Genomic DNA, 16,484 nt, shown 5'->3' with positions numbered 1-16,484 from the left:
ATCCGCCTTAGCTAACACAAAAATGGCTGTAACTCAGACGGTTTCACAGATAATGAGCAACATCTGTGGTGTGGTACTAGCTGCCAGTCATTCCCAACACATACTCCAAGCACTAACTGGTGACATGGAACAGATCAACACTGACCACAGCGGCAAATTTACAACAAAATGGCAGAAAAACGAAGGACAAACTTTCAAGCTGGCACCGCGGCCCAGTCAAAGTTCGTACCTGAGCGTAACGGAAAGCAACCTTCAAAAACACTGAAGAAGAGTGGGCCTAAATTCCTCCACAACAGTGTGGGAAACTGACAACAGCAGGTTATTGTTGATAAAAGTGCTTCTACAAATTGTTGGATCATGACTGGACTTAGTTTTTTCCACTCTCAAACTTTTTGGCCCCGTTTTTTTATGAAATAATTAGACTATCAGGACCAAGAGATGTACCAAGAGTCCTTTTTAATTCGGTAGATATACAGCATGAAACTACAAGACTGAAAGAAGGTGTGCTTTTGCTGCAAACGTAAGTATGGATTTAGCAATGCAAACAATGCAGCAGACTGACTCATGTAACTGTGTGACTGTGTGAATGCAGTGCAGCCAGTGGGGGGGAAATGAGTGACCAGAAGGTGGGGTGGGGTGGGGTGGGGGGGTGCTCACTGAAAATAAAATAAAATAAAAATCAGCGTGGGGAGACTGGTGTCATCTCAACACACACTCTGAGCGTGACATCTCGCGCTATCGCATGAGATTGTGCTCGTTATTCTCAAGGCTTTGGAATCGAAAACAATCCGTATCTGCAACTCTGTCGTTTCTCAACCTAAGATGAACTGAGCGTTAAAGCTGGCGTGGAAGGCGGCGGGCGATACGCACTCCTCTAACGAAAGCTAGGCCTTTAATTGGGAAAGTGTTGAGATCAAAACGCTTCAGTTCCTGTAAAAGTGGCCTGACTGGATCCGACTAACAGCACGAGAGCTGTGTATTTAACCCATCTGTAAAAAATAACTACAATAATACTTAGGTTTAATAATTCTCTGGCTCCTTTGAGAATATACTGTGGGTTTTGATAATCAGGCCTGAGGCTTACATCTTCAACTGGTTGGTCTGGTTTTACCTCTATCTGAATTCAGGTGTAGTAGTCATAGCCTGGCAGATTCAAAACACCATGTCAGAGTGACAAGTTTGTCCTTGGTTAGTTTTGTGAAGTAAGAAAATAATCTGTCAAACAGCAACTTAAAACTCACATGACTGAAAGAAATATTCAGCATTTGTAACAAACTACATGGAGTAAGACTCTTCCCTAATTTATTTATCAGCTCTTTCCTTCTACATTTCAGGATTCTTGCAACACAATATGTAACAAAGTCTGCTTTTTGCTTAGTATGTCCCGTGTATCTGAGTGTGTAACTTTCACTTCAGCATGTCACTGAGGGGCCAAGGTGGCACAATGAAAAGTAAAAAAAAAGGTTTTAAAGCAATAATCCAGCAGGGCTAAAAGCCTTACTGAATGTCTCTGATATGACCAGTAACAGTACAGCCAGCAGCTCCGAATAAACCTTACTGGGCCAGGGGTGAGAAAAGAGATTACATATTATCAGTGTCCTTCAGAAGAGGCAGCAGGGTTATGAAAGAAGCCAGGCTGTGAATCTGGAGAACAATGCAGTCAGCTGCTCCTAACACGTCGAGACAAAAAAACAAGGCCCCACAGCCTTTTCTGCATTCGCTGATCCAGTTCCTATAAGGGCGTGTGTCTACCGACTGCAGGTTCATTCATTCAAGCCCTGATCTGGAAGGAAAATCTTCTGCCTTCAGCATGATGTCTAAAGCAAACGTGCTTTTATACAGAAGTATGGATGGTGGTGAAACGGGTGCATGATTCGGGATATTTAACAAAGACACATTAACATCATGTCAAACAGGAGTGCAAAGGTAATTAAATCAGCTACAAGTAAACAATGTTTGCCTCTTACTGATGTCATTACCACAGCGGGGGGTGGGCGCTAATTAAAGACAGCAATAAATCAATGATTAAGAAAAAGATCCATTAAAGCTGGAGTCATATTTTCAAAAAAAAAAGGGAAAAAAAAGCTGTTAGTTTTCTTTTTCTTTTTTTTTAAATAGACTAAAACTTCTTCCTGTGGGATCCCACTGCTGCTCCAGATTGATAGCTTTTCACAGAGCCTTTGTGGTCACAAAACAATAGGAAATGAGCAGGAGGCCCTGACTGTCACATGTGGAGCCTTTGATTAACATACTAGACTTGTTTGTGGAGCAGGAGAGGCAAAAAAAAAAAAAACTGAATCACATCTTAGCACAGGAGGAAGACTGTCCGTGGGACAAAAAAAGCTTATGTTTGGGGGGGGAAATATGAAGAATGTTGTTTAAAACTAAAGAAATGACATTTTCTGTAAAAATACGGAGGGAATGTTCAGTGCTGAGTGACAGAGCTGAATGAGCTGAGACTGGGATGGTAAAGCTGAAAGAAGCAGAACAGTAAACAAAAGTAGCTAAATCTGAGTCAAAAGTCTAGCTAGAAGCTGAAAGTAGCAAAAGGCAGCTCCAACTAGCAGAATGATAGCTAAAAGTAACAAAAGGCTAGCTGAAAGAATCAAAAAGACAGTAGGAAGCTAAAATTAGAAAAAAATTTGGCAAAAAGTAGCAAAAGTCTAGCTAGAAGCTAAAAGTAGCAAAATGTTAGCTAAAAGTAATAAAAAGTTAACTCAATGCTAAAATGAGCAAAACATTTCCTAAAAGTAGTAAAAGGCAGGCTATAAGGTCACAGAAGGCTAGCCTAAAGTATCAAAGAATAGTTAGAAGCTAAAATTAGCAAAAGCTTAGCTCAAAGCTAAAAAAATAGCAAAAGGCACGCTAAAAGCTAAAGTAGGAAAAGGCATTGTAAAAGCTAAAAGTAACAAAAAAAGTATGCTGAAAGTATCAAAAGGATAGCTAGAAGCTAAAATTAGCAAAAGTTTCGCTAAAAGCTAAAAGTAACAAAAGGTCAACTAAAAGCTAAACACAGCAGAATGGGAACCAAAACTACCAGTAGCATAATAAGACAGAAACAGAGCAAAATAGTTGAAGCAAATTTCAAAGAGAACATTGTTTCTGAAAGAATGAAAAAGACGTCTATGTATTTCTAAAAAGAAAATATTTGACAATAAAGTTGAAAAATTTGAAAAGTATAAAAGTTAGAAAAACCACACGTCATAGCTCACATCTTCTGAATGAGCTGAACATTTTGATATATGAACGGCTAACATTGTACAAAGTAGTTAGCTTGCAAATGAAAGTATGGAAAATACAAATAAACAGTAAAACAGAGCAAATGCTGACTCAGCATTCACACAGTTATCTGTTATGTCCCACAGGGATCCTGATTATGTTCATATGTGTCTTGGAATGTGCACGGTAAATACATGTACTGCTTTTTAGAGCACATTTTGATGAGGTCTGCTGGCTAAACCTGCACATCGACTTGTGTTCCCAGTACGTATTTAACGCTGGGATGGCTCAACCTGTTGGGTGACAGCACGAATCGGAAAACAACTTTTATTATATAGGCAAAACAGCAGAGAGTTTAAGGCCACAACCCTCGACTAATGCTGGAGATAGTTTTGGCAAATGGAGTCTTTGTTCCATGTTCCACTGGGAGTGGTCACAGATAAAGCTTTCTTTTTCTTTCTTTCTTTCTTCCAGACCCTGCTGCTGCTACTGGAGGGAGTGTGTGCCTCCATAATGAATATCTCCACTGAGTGAAAGATGTAGTTTTTAATTTGCATCTGTGTTTAACTGTGGAAGGAGGGCTGATTTTTGCCCGTGTCTGTGTTCATTTGTCTATACCGTGACATGAATCACTGAATGGATTTTAATGAGACTTTCAGAGAGTAATCATTAGATTAACATCTACAACGGGTTAAACTTTGGACCAACCTGTTTTAATATGGGCTATGCAGCAAAGTGATGGCAAAAATGGCTGCAACTCTGTCAATACTGCGCTTAAATTTGGTGTGGTTCTAGATGAAACCATTCCCCAACTTATACTGATTGCATGTTTGAAACTTTGCCATTAACCGTTGAACTCGGCTCTGTTAGCAAAATACTTCATGAACCTCTGAATAAAATTTTGATAAAACTTTTCAGAAAGTAACCACTGGGTTGTCATCTACAACACATTCAAATTTTGGATTCAACCTCATTCAAGATGGCCACCAGAGCCAATAATTAAGAAAAAAGAAAAATGGCTAGCCAGTTTTACAGATATTGAGCTAAAAACTGGTGTGGTAGTAGCTGAGCATTGTCCCCAACACATACTTCAAGCACAACACATTGAGCAAGACCTTTCCTGAAAACCTTGGCATTAACTGCTGGAGTCAACCTTGTTTGTCTGTTAGCAAAATACCTCATAAACCACTGGATGAAATTCTACAAAAATCTCGGAAAGTGACCATTGGCTGTACGCCTACAGCTGATTACCTTTTGGAGTCAACCCATTTGAAGATGACAGCCACAGCTAATCGACCTTAGCCTACACAAAAATTGCTACAGCTCAGCAAGTTTTTCAGACAATGAGGTATAACTAGGTGTGGCAGCAGCTGAGAGTTATTCACAACACACACGCTAAGCACTAACAGATCAAGATGTCGCAGCATTGTATGAAATTGTGAGAACGAAAGGCGGCGGGTGATATGCATTCCTTCAAGAAATGTTAGGTCTTTAATTTATAACTGCAGCTGAGGATATTTATCTTAAAACATATGTGAGCTACTGTTGTCACACTGTGGTTGGACTCCCTTCTGAATGACTTCACTGTAAGTGTAAACTTTTCCTTTTCATAATAAAGTCATATTTGGGTCAAACGAAAAAGTATGTTTCAGTGGCATGAGAGTGAAATGGAGTGGTTCTGAATATGCCTGATGAAAAAAAAAGGAAGTTGAAGTTTTTACGAGTCTACCAAACTACTTCTGCACAAAAAAAAGAAGGAGGAAAAAAAACAACAACTGAAAAAGGCAACCTCATGTAACAGTGAAAGGTTTAAGGCACCCCTCCCCCACTTCCACATGGTGGCTGATGCATAAACGTGGAAGGACTACAGTTTTAAGGTAAGTTCATTTGCAGCGTTACACCTCCAGCATGGTGTGGAACTCCGGGCAAGCACGTCGGTGACATTTTAAAGACGCTGTGAGCCGCTGTAGCAGTCGGCTGATACAGGGTCAGAACACAGCACATAATAATAGACTTCAATGTACAGATGGGAGCTGCTTATGGGTGTTTTGAAATACAGTTCGAGATGAAATAACAACAAAACATGGCTAAAACTAGCTTACCTGCTCCATATAGAACGTTAGTCTTACCATGGATAAATATAAAAGCACATAAGTCAAACAAAATGACTGACTCGTGTTTAATTGGGTTTTAACAGTGAATGTTGTGTTCGCTAATCATTTTCTGTCATTCATGACCACGTGACCACCTTATTGAGGGTTTTTTTGGAAAGGGGGGGGGGGGTGCTTCTGTGCACGCGCTCCATCTTTCCCTTTCGAGTGAGTCGTTGATCTCGCGCGCGCGCGCGCATCAGAACTCAACAGCTGCACAAGGAGAGGAGCACAAATATGATTCACATTCAGAGAGCTGATTAGATGAAGCCGCCGTCCGCCAGCGAACGCGTTGGGCTCGGCGTGAAATGAAGAAGCGACTCGCGCAAACAAACGGCGTGGCTCACTCCGCTCAGTCGCCCGTAGTGTCAGTATCATTAAAAATCCGGAAACTCTGACTTGGTAGGTATTGTTCGGTGAGTTTCTACAGCTCGGCCACTGACTGAGTCGAGACGACGCAGAAGTGGACTTTTCCCGACGTTAACTTTGTGACTTGGCGGCGTACGTTGCTTCTGTCTGAGGCTATTGTTACCCGTGGTAACTTCTGGAACTAGCGTAAACCACAGCCAGAAACAGCCTAAAATACGGTTAATCTCTTTTTAACTCCCTGTCGACAAGTTGAATTGACTCGGGCTGAATTCCGCTTTTTTGTTTGAGTTTTAGCTAATCGTGCGACAGACGACCAAAGTAGCCTTAAGAGGACTGAAAATCAGTGACTTTAAAGAAAAGAGCATCGACCTCTCCCCGCTCGGATTATGATGCACATATAGAAGTGTAATAGCCTGTGGCTAGCAGTGAGATGTTTACTACTTTAAGCATCTTCTCACGAGTCACTTAACTTTGACTTTCCAATTCTGGGTTTAAAAACCAAGGTGGCGAACACCAGGGCTGCCGCACACAAAAGAAGAATATGCTCAAGGTCTTTATTGTTTTTGCGAGTTGCTAAAGGTCATATTAAGAGCTGCAATTAAAACACATAATGTTAAATTACATTATGACAGCACTAAGGCGGCGTAAAGCTACATATAGGAACAGCATATTCTTAAAGAGAGTAGGTTTTGTTTGGTAAATTCAGCTTAATTTGGTTAATTTGCATTTAAATGTAAAATTGAGGTTTTTCCATTTACTCAATTTCCATTGAACTGATGACTTATTGTAGCTCCATGCCTTTAAAAAAAAAAAGTTTGGGCTGCAATGACACAGTCTTTTGCTTCATTTACATACACTCTGAGGCTTTCACCCGGTCGATCCAGTTCCTCTACATTTAAAGCCAAACTATTAAGTGATTTCAAAACGTGTTCAGTCCAATAACACGGCTCCGTTATACAGCCAGAAACCCCCAAAGAGGATCTGGAGATTACACGGCAGAAACACTTTGATCAGTTTTTAGCATTTTAAAGGTTTGTAGTTTTCTGCTGTTTGCTTAAAACCAGAGAGGTGTACCAACAGGTTAGACCCCAGCCAGGTTTTTATTTATTTGGTTTTTTAAGCTGGCCCTAAAAATATCTAAAATTCCCCTTTAGAGATAGTGGGTATTACAACAGGGGTTGTTATCTTTCTTATCTGAGGCTTTCCTCTTCAGGCTCTGTGCGCATCCAAGTAAAAAAAAAAAAAAAAGGGGTTGTGTTAAAGAAGGTCCAAATGTTTTACACATTTGTTCTTTAACACAACACAACTGCTCAGGTGCTTTATTCACAGTGATGAGTTGCATAAATAAACAGGTCTGAGGAATTCATTACAATAAGAAAGGCCATTAGCACAAGAATGCATATCGGCCACTGCCTTTCATGCCAGGGTTTCAAACTTTGAGCATCTTATGACGAGACGGGATGGAGTTATAGGCGTTTTGGTCGAACCTTGTAAATGACGCTGTGTGATCTATGTTAGCGCTTGAATTGCGTTGAGGATGACTCAACTGCTACCATGCCAAATTTAGCTCGGTATCTGTAAAATGACTGACTTATATTCATTTTTGTTTTGCTAAATAAGGATTTACTCTAAAAGTTTAAAGAGTTGTAGATGTACAGCCAGTGGTAGCTTTCTGAGAGTTTCGTCAAAATCTATAAAATGTTTAGTGGTACGTGAGCTTTTTGCCAACGCTACAGACAAACGAACACACAGACACGGGCAAAAACATTATCGCCTATTTGCCTTCACCAGCAGGCAGTAATTAGGTCAAAAGGTCCAATGTTGTTTAAAAAAGTTAATAGGTATCTGCTGTTTAGGATGGGTCAGCTAAAACAAACTCTTAAAACTTTCAAATCTCAACTTTAGCTGAAGCACTGTTGCGTAATATTGACCAAATGAATAAAAATCAGATTTATTAAATGCTCCCTGATGTTCAAACACAGACTAACGCGTTCTTTAAAATCTTAGTTAAGTCCAAAATCACCAGTTCAATTGTCTGCAAATCTAGACAGAATATCTAAACAAGTGCAGCTTTTCTACATCATCAATTTAATCTTGACGGTTACACAGACTTTACCACTCAATCTTTATTTTGTTTATGCTTGTTTTTAGTTCCTAACTGCAAGTTTCCTGTGGTACAAAGCAGGTAATAGAAACTTAAATATATTCACAAACTTCCTTCTAGCAATTAACAGTAATCAAGACCTTTTAAAGTGGCTACAAGATCAGCATCAACATTGATATGTCTGCCTGATAATGTAACAGCCTTAGTTTGAGCATTTTTTTTTGACCAACAGTTTAATTTAAAACTCTGAACATGTACAGATCCAGAGTGGCTAATGAATTCACAGCATATGTTAAAACGGTGATCTAACCTGGTTCTAATATAGCCACCTTTGTTGGATCAAAAACCTCTAACTTTCAGCTCAACATAGCTGGCTAAACCTTTTAATCTCGCCTCACAGTACGCTCCTCAAGTCCTCTTTTTAAGATGACATCAACAGGAAACAATCAGACCAGAAGCTAGTGTTACATATTAATTGCTTAATCTTTTTCCTTTCTATTAAACTGAGTTTAACAGTGCCGGCCATCAGCAAAAGTGTTTACGAAAAGCTTTGCATTTATTTAATTTGAATATAAATGGTATTCTGAACACAAATTCTATATTTACATTAACTTTTATATTGGAGCCTGATTATAAAATATTCCAAAATATCTAGTGTTCTTAGTTTGTGAGGAATACACATCCTCGCAAACGAAGGTTAGTGTACAAGATAAAAGGAAAAAAAACATTGTTTTGAGTTTTTAGTGGCCTGCACATAGAGGAAATGAGTTGTCTGTGTAGTTGATTGCTAAAAAAGATACATTTCCTGTTTCAGTATATGAGAAGCACTTCTCTCTGGCGTATGTTAAACTGATTTTATGTCAGCTTGACATAATAGGTACTCAATCCTGTTTTAGTGATATGTTTAATAGCACTCATCTTTTCTTTTTTCCCCCCTTAGGTTTCTCATCTGGATAGCGTGTAAAATATCACAAGAAGATGCCAACTCACTCATTGCTGCCATTTGTGGATAGCCCAGATGGAATTGCCCAAGATATCCTTATTAGTAACAATGCAAGCATCCCAGGGCCTTGCTCAAGTATGACACCACACAGCACCTACGCAGAAAAGATTGCGTTGCATTCTGGAGAGGGTGAACCACTATCCTGTATGTTCTGTGAGCAGACTTTCACTCATCAAGATGAGCTAGGCCCCCACGTACTAACACAGCACCCCACTACATTCTTTGAGCCGACAGTGCTTCGGATCGAAGCAGAATTCAAGATTCCGGGAGAAAAACCTGAACCCAAACCGGGCAGCCTCTCCACTGCAGGAGAGGAGCTTCACAGATGCATAGTGTGTGGTCAGATAGCACACGATGCCAGTGAGCTGGAGGCTCATATGAGGAAGCACAAGGACTACTTTACATACTGTTGCAATGTCTGTGGACGGCGGTTCAGAGAGTCTTGGTTTCTCAAGAATCACATGAAGATGCATGTAAGGCCAGGGCCAAAAAGCAAGGCTCTGCAAGACCTGGAGTCCCCTTTTACTGTCAACGGTGTCCCTCAAGAGCTTGCCTCAGAACCCGTTCTTACTGTTTACAAAATGTGCATGGTTTGTGGGTTTTTCTTCCCGGACCATGACAGTTTGGCAGAACATAGTAAAGTACATAATCGAGAGGTTGAACATGGAAAAGATGAAGCCATAGAGAAGATGAATGGTGCTACAGAATCTTTTGTAAATCAGGAAGCCTTTCTGTATAGTTTAAACCTTCAGCCTGCCTCTACAGGTGACAGTTTGAAAAATGGCCGATCATCCAAATGGATCCCCCAGCTGGATCCCTTTAGCACATATCAGGCCTGGCAGCTTGCTACAAAGGGCAAAATAGCAGTTGGTCTTAATAATACTAAAGATATTGGTCAGGAAGTCAGCACAGACAATGAGGACTGTGGCTCTGATAAGGAAGAGATGAATGTTATCTGGTCCGAGAGTCAAGGAGAGAAAACTGTGAATGAGGTCCTTGGGAGAGAACTCCGGTCTCAGCAGCAGACCGTTGTGGAAAAGCCAAATCCCCCAAAGAGGTCGCTAATGCAAAAAGACCGGGACAAAGAAAAGCCAACCACTTGTGAGGAATGTCGAAGAACATTCAGGACCTACCATCAGTTAGTTCTCCACTCCAGGGTCCACAAACGTGAGCGCGGAGGTGGAGAAAGCCCGACTTTTTCCTTTGAGGTGAAGATGGCAAGAATGGGCTCTCTGGACCCAGCAGAGGAAGAACATGACGAGGCAACTGAGGAAAACTTAATTGCAGGTAAATCTGCGTTTCTATACAATCTCAGTTGTTTATTTAATTTATTTTCAAGCCCCACTGTTGCAACATGCACCTGAGGGAGAACACATGACTTTTGTGAGTTTTGTTCCCCTATTCATTCATGTATTTTGTTTTACTCATTTGTATTCTTTTTTTTTTAAAGGTGAAGATAGTTTTGATAGATCAAAAGCCAGATCAAAAGAATGCAATCACTGTGGCAAATCATTCAGGTCAAGCTACTACCTCACAGTTCACATGAGAACTCACACAGGTATATCCCTCACCTTTGCTTTAACTGACTCTTTTATAAATGCAATATAAAAAAAAAAAAAATGTTGATTTCATACATCAGATTAAAAACGGTGGTGTAAATGTTTTTATTTTCTAGGTGAGAAGCCTTACAAGTGTGCTTATTGTGATTATGCGGCAGCCCAGAAGACTTCACTGAAATATCACCTGGATCGGCGTCATAAAGACAAACCTTACATGGAGATCCCCACCAGACCTGTGCCCTCACTACCTTCTCCTGATGACAGAAATGGAAATGACAATGACAATCCTGCCCCAAATGAATCCAAACTCTGGGTTCCCGAAGACAGAATGTGCACACATGAAGCACCTGAGGACAGGTTTGACAGCTTGGGTAGCAAGCTTGGCAAACCACTTGTCCAGATGAACACTGAGTATGATGATGCGCTTAGAAAGTGCCCAGTAGCTGTTAACCCGAAGAAAGAAATGGAGGATATAAATGACGAGAACTCAGAGGTTCCTTTAAATCTGTCATTAAAAGTGTCTCTCTCTATTCCTGCCAGAGAAGAAACCAAATGTGCATTGAGTCCAATTTCGTGCTCATTTTGTCCTTATAAAACCATGTACCCAGAGGTTCTTATAATGCACAAAAAGCTGACGCATAAAGACAAGTCAGACAGCACCAAAAAGTATAAATTCAGAGAGAGTGTCAAACAAAAACGTTACACGGGCTGTCCCCCTGCACTCAATGGGAAGGATGTCCCCCCACTCCCGATGGCTGACAGGAGCTACCCTCGCCGAACCAAGTCCCCACCGCCTCAACCCGCGAAACCTCAAGAAAGCACACCTGTTAGCTCAACTCACGGTCCTAAGGGTTCACCCGCCTGTGCACCAAAGCAAGATAACATCCAGGAGATGCAGCGGTATAGACAGAATGCTGATCTATATCCCAGTCAGGAGCCCCCCAGGTACACAGAACTCATGAGGAAAACCAGTGTAGGCAGCAAGTTTGTCATGGACAAAACTAGACCTCTGGACAGAGCAGGGATTGGTGAGAGGAGTTACCCAGCACGGAGTGGGGCCATTTGGCACCCAGGTGCTGCCCGCCTCTGTCTGTCGAGCAGATTTGGGAGCCTCCCCCAAATGGATTTTGGTGAACCCTCCGGCAAGAGACTGACGTTCTCTGTGCCTTCAAGCAGGGAGGCTGAAGCTGGTGACAAGCCCGGCGCTAGAGGACCAACAGGTGACGGGCCGACCAGGTTGGAAATCGCCGGGAGAAGCATAAGACCTACATCTCTAGGGTCGGGTCCATCCACAGCTTCTGAGGCGCTGTGTCCAATAAAAAGCACATCCATGGCTCTGGAAGGTGGTTTGGACTCGGAGTGGAGCATGATGAACCTTCTGCGCTCCTGCACACCAAGCGACCTGGCGTCCCTCTACCACAGCACACCAACAAACCCCAGTCATGGAGGACTGGCCAACCCCAGAGCTGGTATGTATTCGATCAGCTGTTAGTTTAAACTTTCTTTTTTTTCAAATTCAAATTAGGCTGCATTTAAATCTGCAAATTGTATCAGTTTGTAGAGTTACTGTAAAAGACTTTTCCTCAGGGAGCAGAACTCTGCTGTACCAACAGCTGCCGGGTCTGCCCAACCTGCAGAGGAGAGACCCCTCAGGCGCCTTCTCAAACCAACGCTATGGGACCACTGACAAAAGTTCCTAAAGTAAACACCAAGGTAAAGCATTGGAAACATTTCAAATAACACCTTTATTTTGCTGATATTCAAACCTTAGCCTTTTTATGTGATTTTTTTTTTTAATATATTGTGCATTAGATAAATTTGGCTTTTTTGAAACATGCCTAAAGTTTTTTATCTTTCTTTTCTTCGTAGATGTAAACAGTGCTGCTACCTTAATTTGGACGACTTCATGAAAAATGTTTAATTTATGGATTAAGAGAGATTGCTTTGTTCTCAAAATCTGCTTTTGCCCCCCTCCCTAATTTAATTTCTATTCAACAGAGGAACATTTCAGGACTGTGAATTTCAGCGTACATTTATTTTCCTTTCGAATATCTAATTTATTTGAAAACTCCTACAGTGGTGTACACTGAAGCAATTCTTCCCTCTCAAAACTGTTACTAGATGCAGATAATTGACTCACACTAATGTTTAAATATCACTCTGTAATGTAAAAGAAAATACTCTTGAAGATGTCAGAAAACAAGATGGCGTTAATTTAAAACATAAACATTTGTGTTGAGAAGTTGCTGCTTTGTTCACCTTCTGTTAATGCCCTGGCAACAATTTCCCTTTTTTTTTTTGTTTTTGTCTTCCAAAGCTCTGGACAGTGAGAAGTTACTGTTGAATAACTCAATGCCATTGGCTCATTAGTTTGCTAACATGCTACAGTACCAGTTTCCTCTGAGTGTTGAAGTGCTCTACCTCATGTTATAGTAAAGCTGCTGCAGCTATCATGTCAGCCGAGCCTGTGTACCTAGCCGTCTGTCGACGAGGGGCAGACGTTTGAAGATGTTGTCAGGTGTGTAGATGGACATATGTTGGGCGTATCGCAGCGTTTGTCAAACACCACATAACACACGGGCTGTGACACACAACTACTACTGATTAACACAGTTTGGGTTGCAGCTTCATTTAATGGGCTTTCTATTTACAGGCCCAGTTTTGAACACAGAACAGAAGTTTGTTACTTAAAAATGGCGAGTTCTTAAGTACTGTATCTGTGCCTCAGACCCATCAGCTGTAAGATGAACCAGATCTCACACAGGGAATTCAGTGTGTGAACTGGTTTTACTGCACATTCAGTCACTGTTCAGGAGTTTGGTTTTACTACAGTCTTTAAAGTATTTTGTCACAGTCATCATTAAGTGACCTTTTACATGTCATGGCTGTGCAGTCTGGGACATAAAAAGCAGCTCTGTTGATCAATTATTCAATTACCTGTTCACTGTGAAGAAAAAAAGCGTCTCAGGTTGACTCATTAACATGTGGAGTCTGCTGTCTGATTTAGTCTTTCTGCCACTTTGATAGGCCTGGCTTTGTTTGTTTTTTTGTTTTGTTTTTCTTTTGCTTATGTATTTTGTTGATTTAGTATCAAACATTACATGTAAACCTAATGTAAAAATGAAAGTATTGTTTTGAAGTTTGTATGACATTTCAATAATAAAGTGTGAAGCGAAGAATTCTGTAAGCGTTTGTCCCATGTTGTCCTTTCCGGCACTCCGCACGCACGTTCAGCCGCAGTTTGAGGGCGCTGCGTGCGTTCGTTGAGTTGGCAGTACTTAAAGGGATAAAGTTATATTTGAAGCGATGTTCTGTCAAATAATTAGCACCTTATCAGTCACAGAGAATGGAGTATAGAGAAAAGGGCAGAAGTCTTCATCCAGGCTAGGCTAGGCTAACCAAACGAGGGGACCACTGTTTTTTTTTTTTTTTTTTTCAGGCTTAGAAGATAAGTCTTTCTCAAAAATTACATACTGGTGTAAAAGAACGCCACATCAGCTAATGTTAAACCTCTCAGCTTTTGCGTTTGCGTTTTGGTTTGTTTGCTTTTCACTGTTTTCTCAACGGAGCAATATCCATGTTACTTTGGTAATGTATGCTTTCAGAGCGCTTGCAGCCTCAGTGCCATGGACGTGTATCAGCTTACGCTCAGCACACATTTGCCAATTAACAATTGTTTTTTTTGGTTAAGAAAACTATGATAAACTAAAGAAACTATGTCATGCAAAAGTGTAGAAGTTTATTAGTCGCTAATGTAGCGCTCTTTTACACTGGTATGTCCTTTTTTAGGATGAGTAGTTTTATAAGCATGAAAAATAATATAAAACTCTTTGGCTAGCCTTTAGCCTAGCCTGGATGAAGACTTTTGCCTCTTTCTCCATACTCCATGCTCTATGACTGCTGTCAAGGCCAATATGGTACTAATTATTGATAACTGATAGAACATCACATCAAAAAATGATCAGACTATCCCTTAGGTACAGTTTGGATGCAGAAACCAGTACCTGGAAGAAGACAAACTTGTTAGCAGGGCTGTCGGGTTTTTTTTTTGTCACATCCATCCATTTTCATTACCCGTTATTTTTTTTTCCGGGCAGCTGGTGCCTAACTCCAGCAGTCACCGTGCGAGAGGTGGAGACACCCTGGACAGGTCGCAAGTCCATCACGGACACACAGAGACAAACCATTCACACTCAATTAAGAGTTATTAATTAACCTAACATGCATGTTTGTGGTCAGTGGGAGGAAACCAGAGTACCTGGGGAAGAAATGGAGAAAATGGGGAAAACATGCAAACTCCACACAGAAAGGCCAGAAGATGAACCTTTGACCTTGCTGTGAGGTGACAGCTCTAACCACGGCCCATTTTCTAATACCACTTGTAAATGACGTTCATTGAAAACAATGTTCTTTTATTATAAAGCCTCTGGTGTAGCTGTTAGTCTGATTATTTTGTGGGATTAGCTCTACATATCAACAGTATAGGAAATGAAGGACATTGGAAGTGCAAGGAGCAACAGATTATGATTTGATCTAAAATGGTAAAATGTCGTATTTTGTAGAGCTTGTGTTTTTTTTTTTTTCCTGTGTATAATTATTTAGGTTCTGGTAAACACTAAAAGCTGTAGGTGGAGTTCACCAGATGAGACGTCTTTTCTGGTAAAATAATTTAGAAGGAGTGGAAGAAAACTGGGAATAAACATAAAAGTCCAGCTTTGGCAGCGTTTTTCTGCTGTGAATGTGTATGACAGCAAATTTTAATTTGTGTGCAATGACTCACACTGACCACCAGAAGGCAGTATTTACTAAGTCTAAACAATGGCTCTGGCTAATTTTTAGTTTCAGGGCAGTGAGAAAAGTAAAACGTTTTTTGTTTTTAAAACCATTTTTTTTGAGGGGACACACATTGTGACAAAGTTCAGGGTGGAATTAAAATATTATAGTGTAAAATACAGCATTTTTATTGGTCAAAATGCTGTTTACATGTCCAAAAATGTATATTTGCCTTCATTTTTGGCAAGAGAATCTTTCTAAACCGGATGAAAACGTGTTTGCCAGTCTGAAATAACGTGCTGCACTTGTAGTTGGTGATGTCACACAGGTGTTCCCCATCAGCTGCCAAAAGCAGCACGCCAGCCGTGACATCAGAGCGGCAAGAATCTATTCTGTTTATCATTCACAGAGAAAAAGTAATAACTGTTTCAGATACGCTCGGAAATGGCTTCAACATCAGCAGACACAAGTTCTCTGTTGTTGACTTTTCCCACATCTATAAAAGACTGACACGACTGTGCACTCTGTAAACAAACAGTCTTCGGCACATGGAAGACTTTAAACTTTGATTCTCCCTGCCCCCCCGCCCACTCCCGCCCCTCCTCCTCGCCTTTTTGAGAGGACCACATCTGTTTGCTGTCTGTTCCCCTGGGCCAGCACTGTGTAATCTATTGCATTAGCTCACATTAGTGCACATCGCCCATGGGCCTCGGTAATCACAAACGCAAAATGAGCATTTCACTTAGCATCACCCTCATATTCCCTCACACTGTGGCAAACCTAGTGCAGATGCGTGGCTGGGAACGCAAGTCGACAACAGCTCGTGACGTCCGTCCTCTTACACCCGATCCCCAAGTCACAAGGCTGCAGGGCTTTTCATGTAAAGTCTGTTTAATAGGCAAAGATAGAGTACTCTTTGATTTCCCCCCCTCCTCCTCTCTGTTTACTTCCTGTTCTGGATCTTTCTTTGTAAATCAAGCCCCTTTAGAAACAATAAAAAAAATGGGGGCTCTAACTATTTCCTGTCGTTTTGTTTCATTTCCAGCCACTGTGGGCCTTCTTTCCATTATGCTTCTTATTACTGCTGAGCTGGTGTACAAGCCAGTCGTGTTTTTGTTTGACACGGTTGTGCAGCAGAATAAAAGTCGCATTCAAGGAAGAGGAAAAAACAAACACTTCAAAGGGATTGTAAATCTATTTAAAACGGAGCAGGTCGACCCTTAAAAGCATCCACACTTCATACACATTTATGGCGTGCTGGTTTCGTCTCCGGATTCTTGAGCGCTGAATAAAACACCTGAGGTCCT

General features: G+C 41.0%; 1 protein-coding gene across 3 annotated transcripts; it reads left to right on the top strand.

Annotated features, from left to right (window-relative positions):
• Window positions 1–4,656: 4,656 nt before the first annotated feature.
• znf217 (zinc finger protein 217) lies at window positions 4,657–13,587 on the top strand. Of its 3 annotated transcripts, none has more exons than XM_037977094.1 (6): window positions 4,657–4,805; window positions 8,783–10,132; window positions 10,296–10,403; window positions 10,521–11,873; window positions 11,992–12,117; window positions 12,274–13,587. In XM_037977094.1, exons 2-5 carry the CDS (start codon window positions 8,821–8,823, stop codon window positions 12,102–12,104), a joined length of 2,886 nt encoding a protein of 961 aa, XP_037833022.1. In that variant the 5' UTR covers window positions 4,657–4,805; window positions 8,783–8,820; the 3' UTR covers window positions 12,105–12,117; window positions 12,274–13,587. The 3 variants fall into 3 exon arrangements, with proteins under 3 accessions (XP_037833022.1, XP_017274610.1, XP_017274609.1); XM_017419121.3 differs by lacking the exon at window positions 4,657–4,805 and adding an exon at window positions 4,964–5,096; XM_017419120.3 differs by lacking the exon at window positions 4,657–4,805 and adding an exon at window positions 5,530–5,771.
• The last annotated feature ends 2,897 nt before the right edge of the window (window positions 13,588–16,484 follow it).

Source organism: Kryptolebias marmoratus, linkage group LG8, assembly GCF_001649575.2.
Source record: "Kryptolebias marmoratus isolate JLee-2015 linkage group LG8, ASM164957v2, whole genome shotgun sequence".
Taxonomy (NCBI): Eukaryota; Metazoa; Chordata; class Actinopteri; order Cyprinodontiformes; family Rivulidae; genus Kryptolebias; species Kryptolebias marmoratus.
This window is presented reverse-complemented; position numbering and strand designations above follow the sequence as displayed.

Bases quoted from the DNA above. Each gene is read 5' to 3' on its own strand.
- znf217 (XM_037977094.1), top strand. From the start codon at position 8,821: ATGCCAACTCACTCATTGCTGCCATTTGTGGATAGCCCAGATGGAATT. The intron at 10,133-10,295 runs GTAAATCTGCGT...TTTTTTTTAAAG, and splicing joins TGAGGAAAACTTAATTGCAG to GTGAAGATAGTTTTGATAGA. The intron at 11,874-11,991 runs GTATGTATTCGA...ACTTTTCCTCAG, and splicing joins ACTGGCCAACCCCAGAGCTG to GGAGCAGAACTCTGCTGTAC.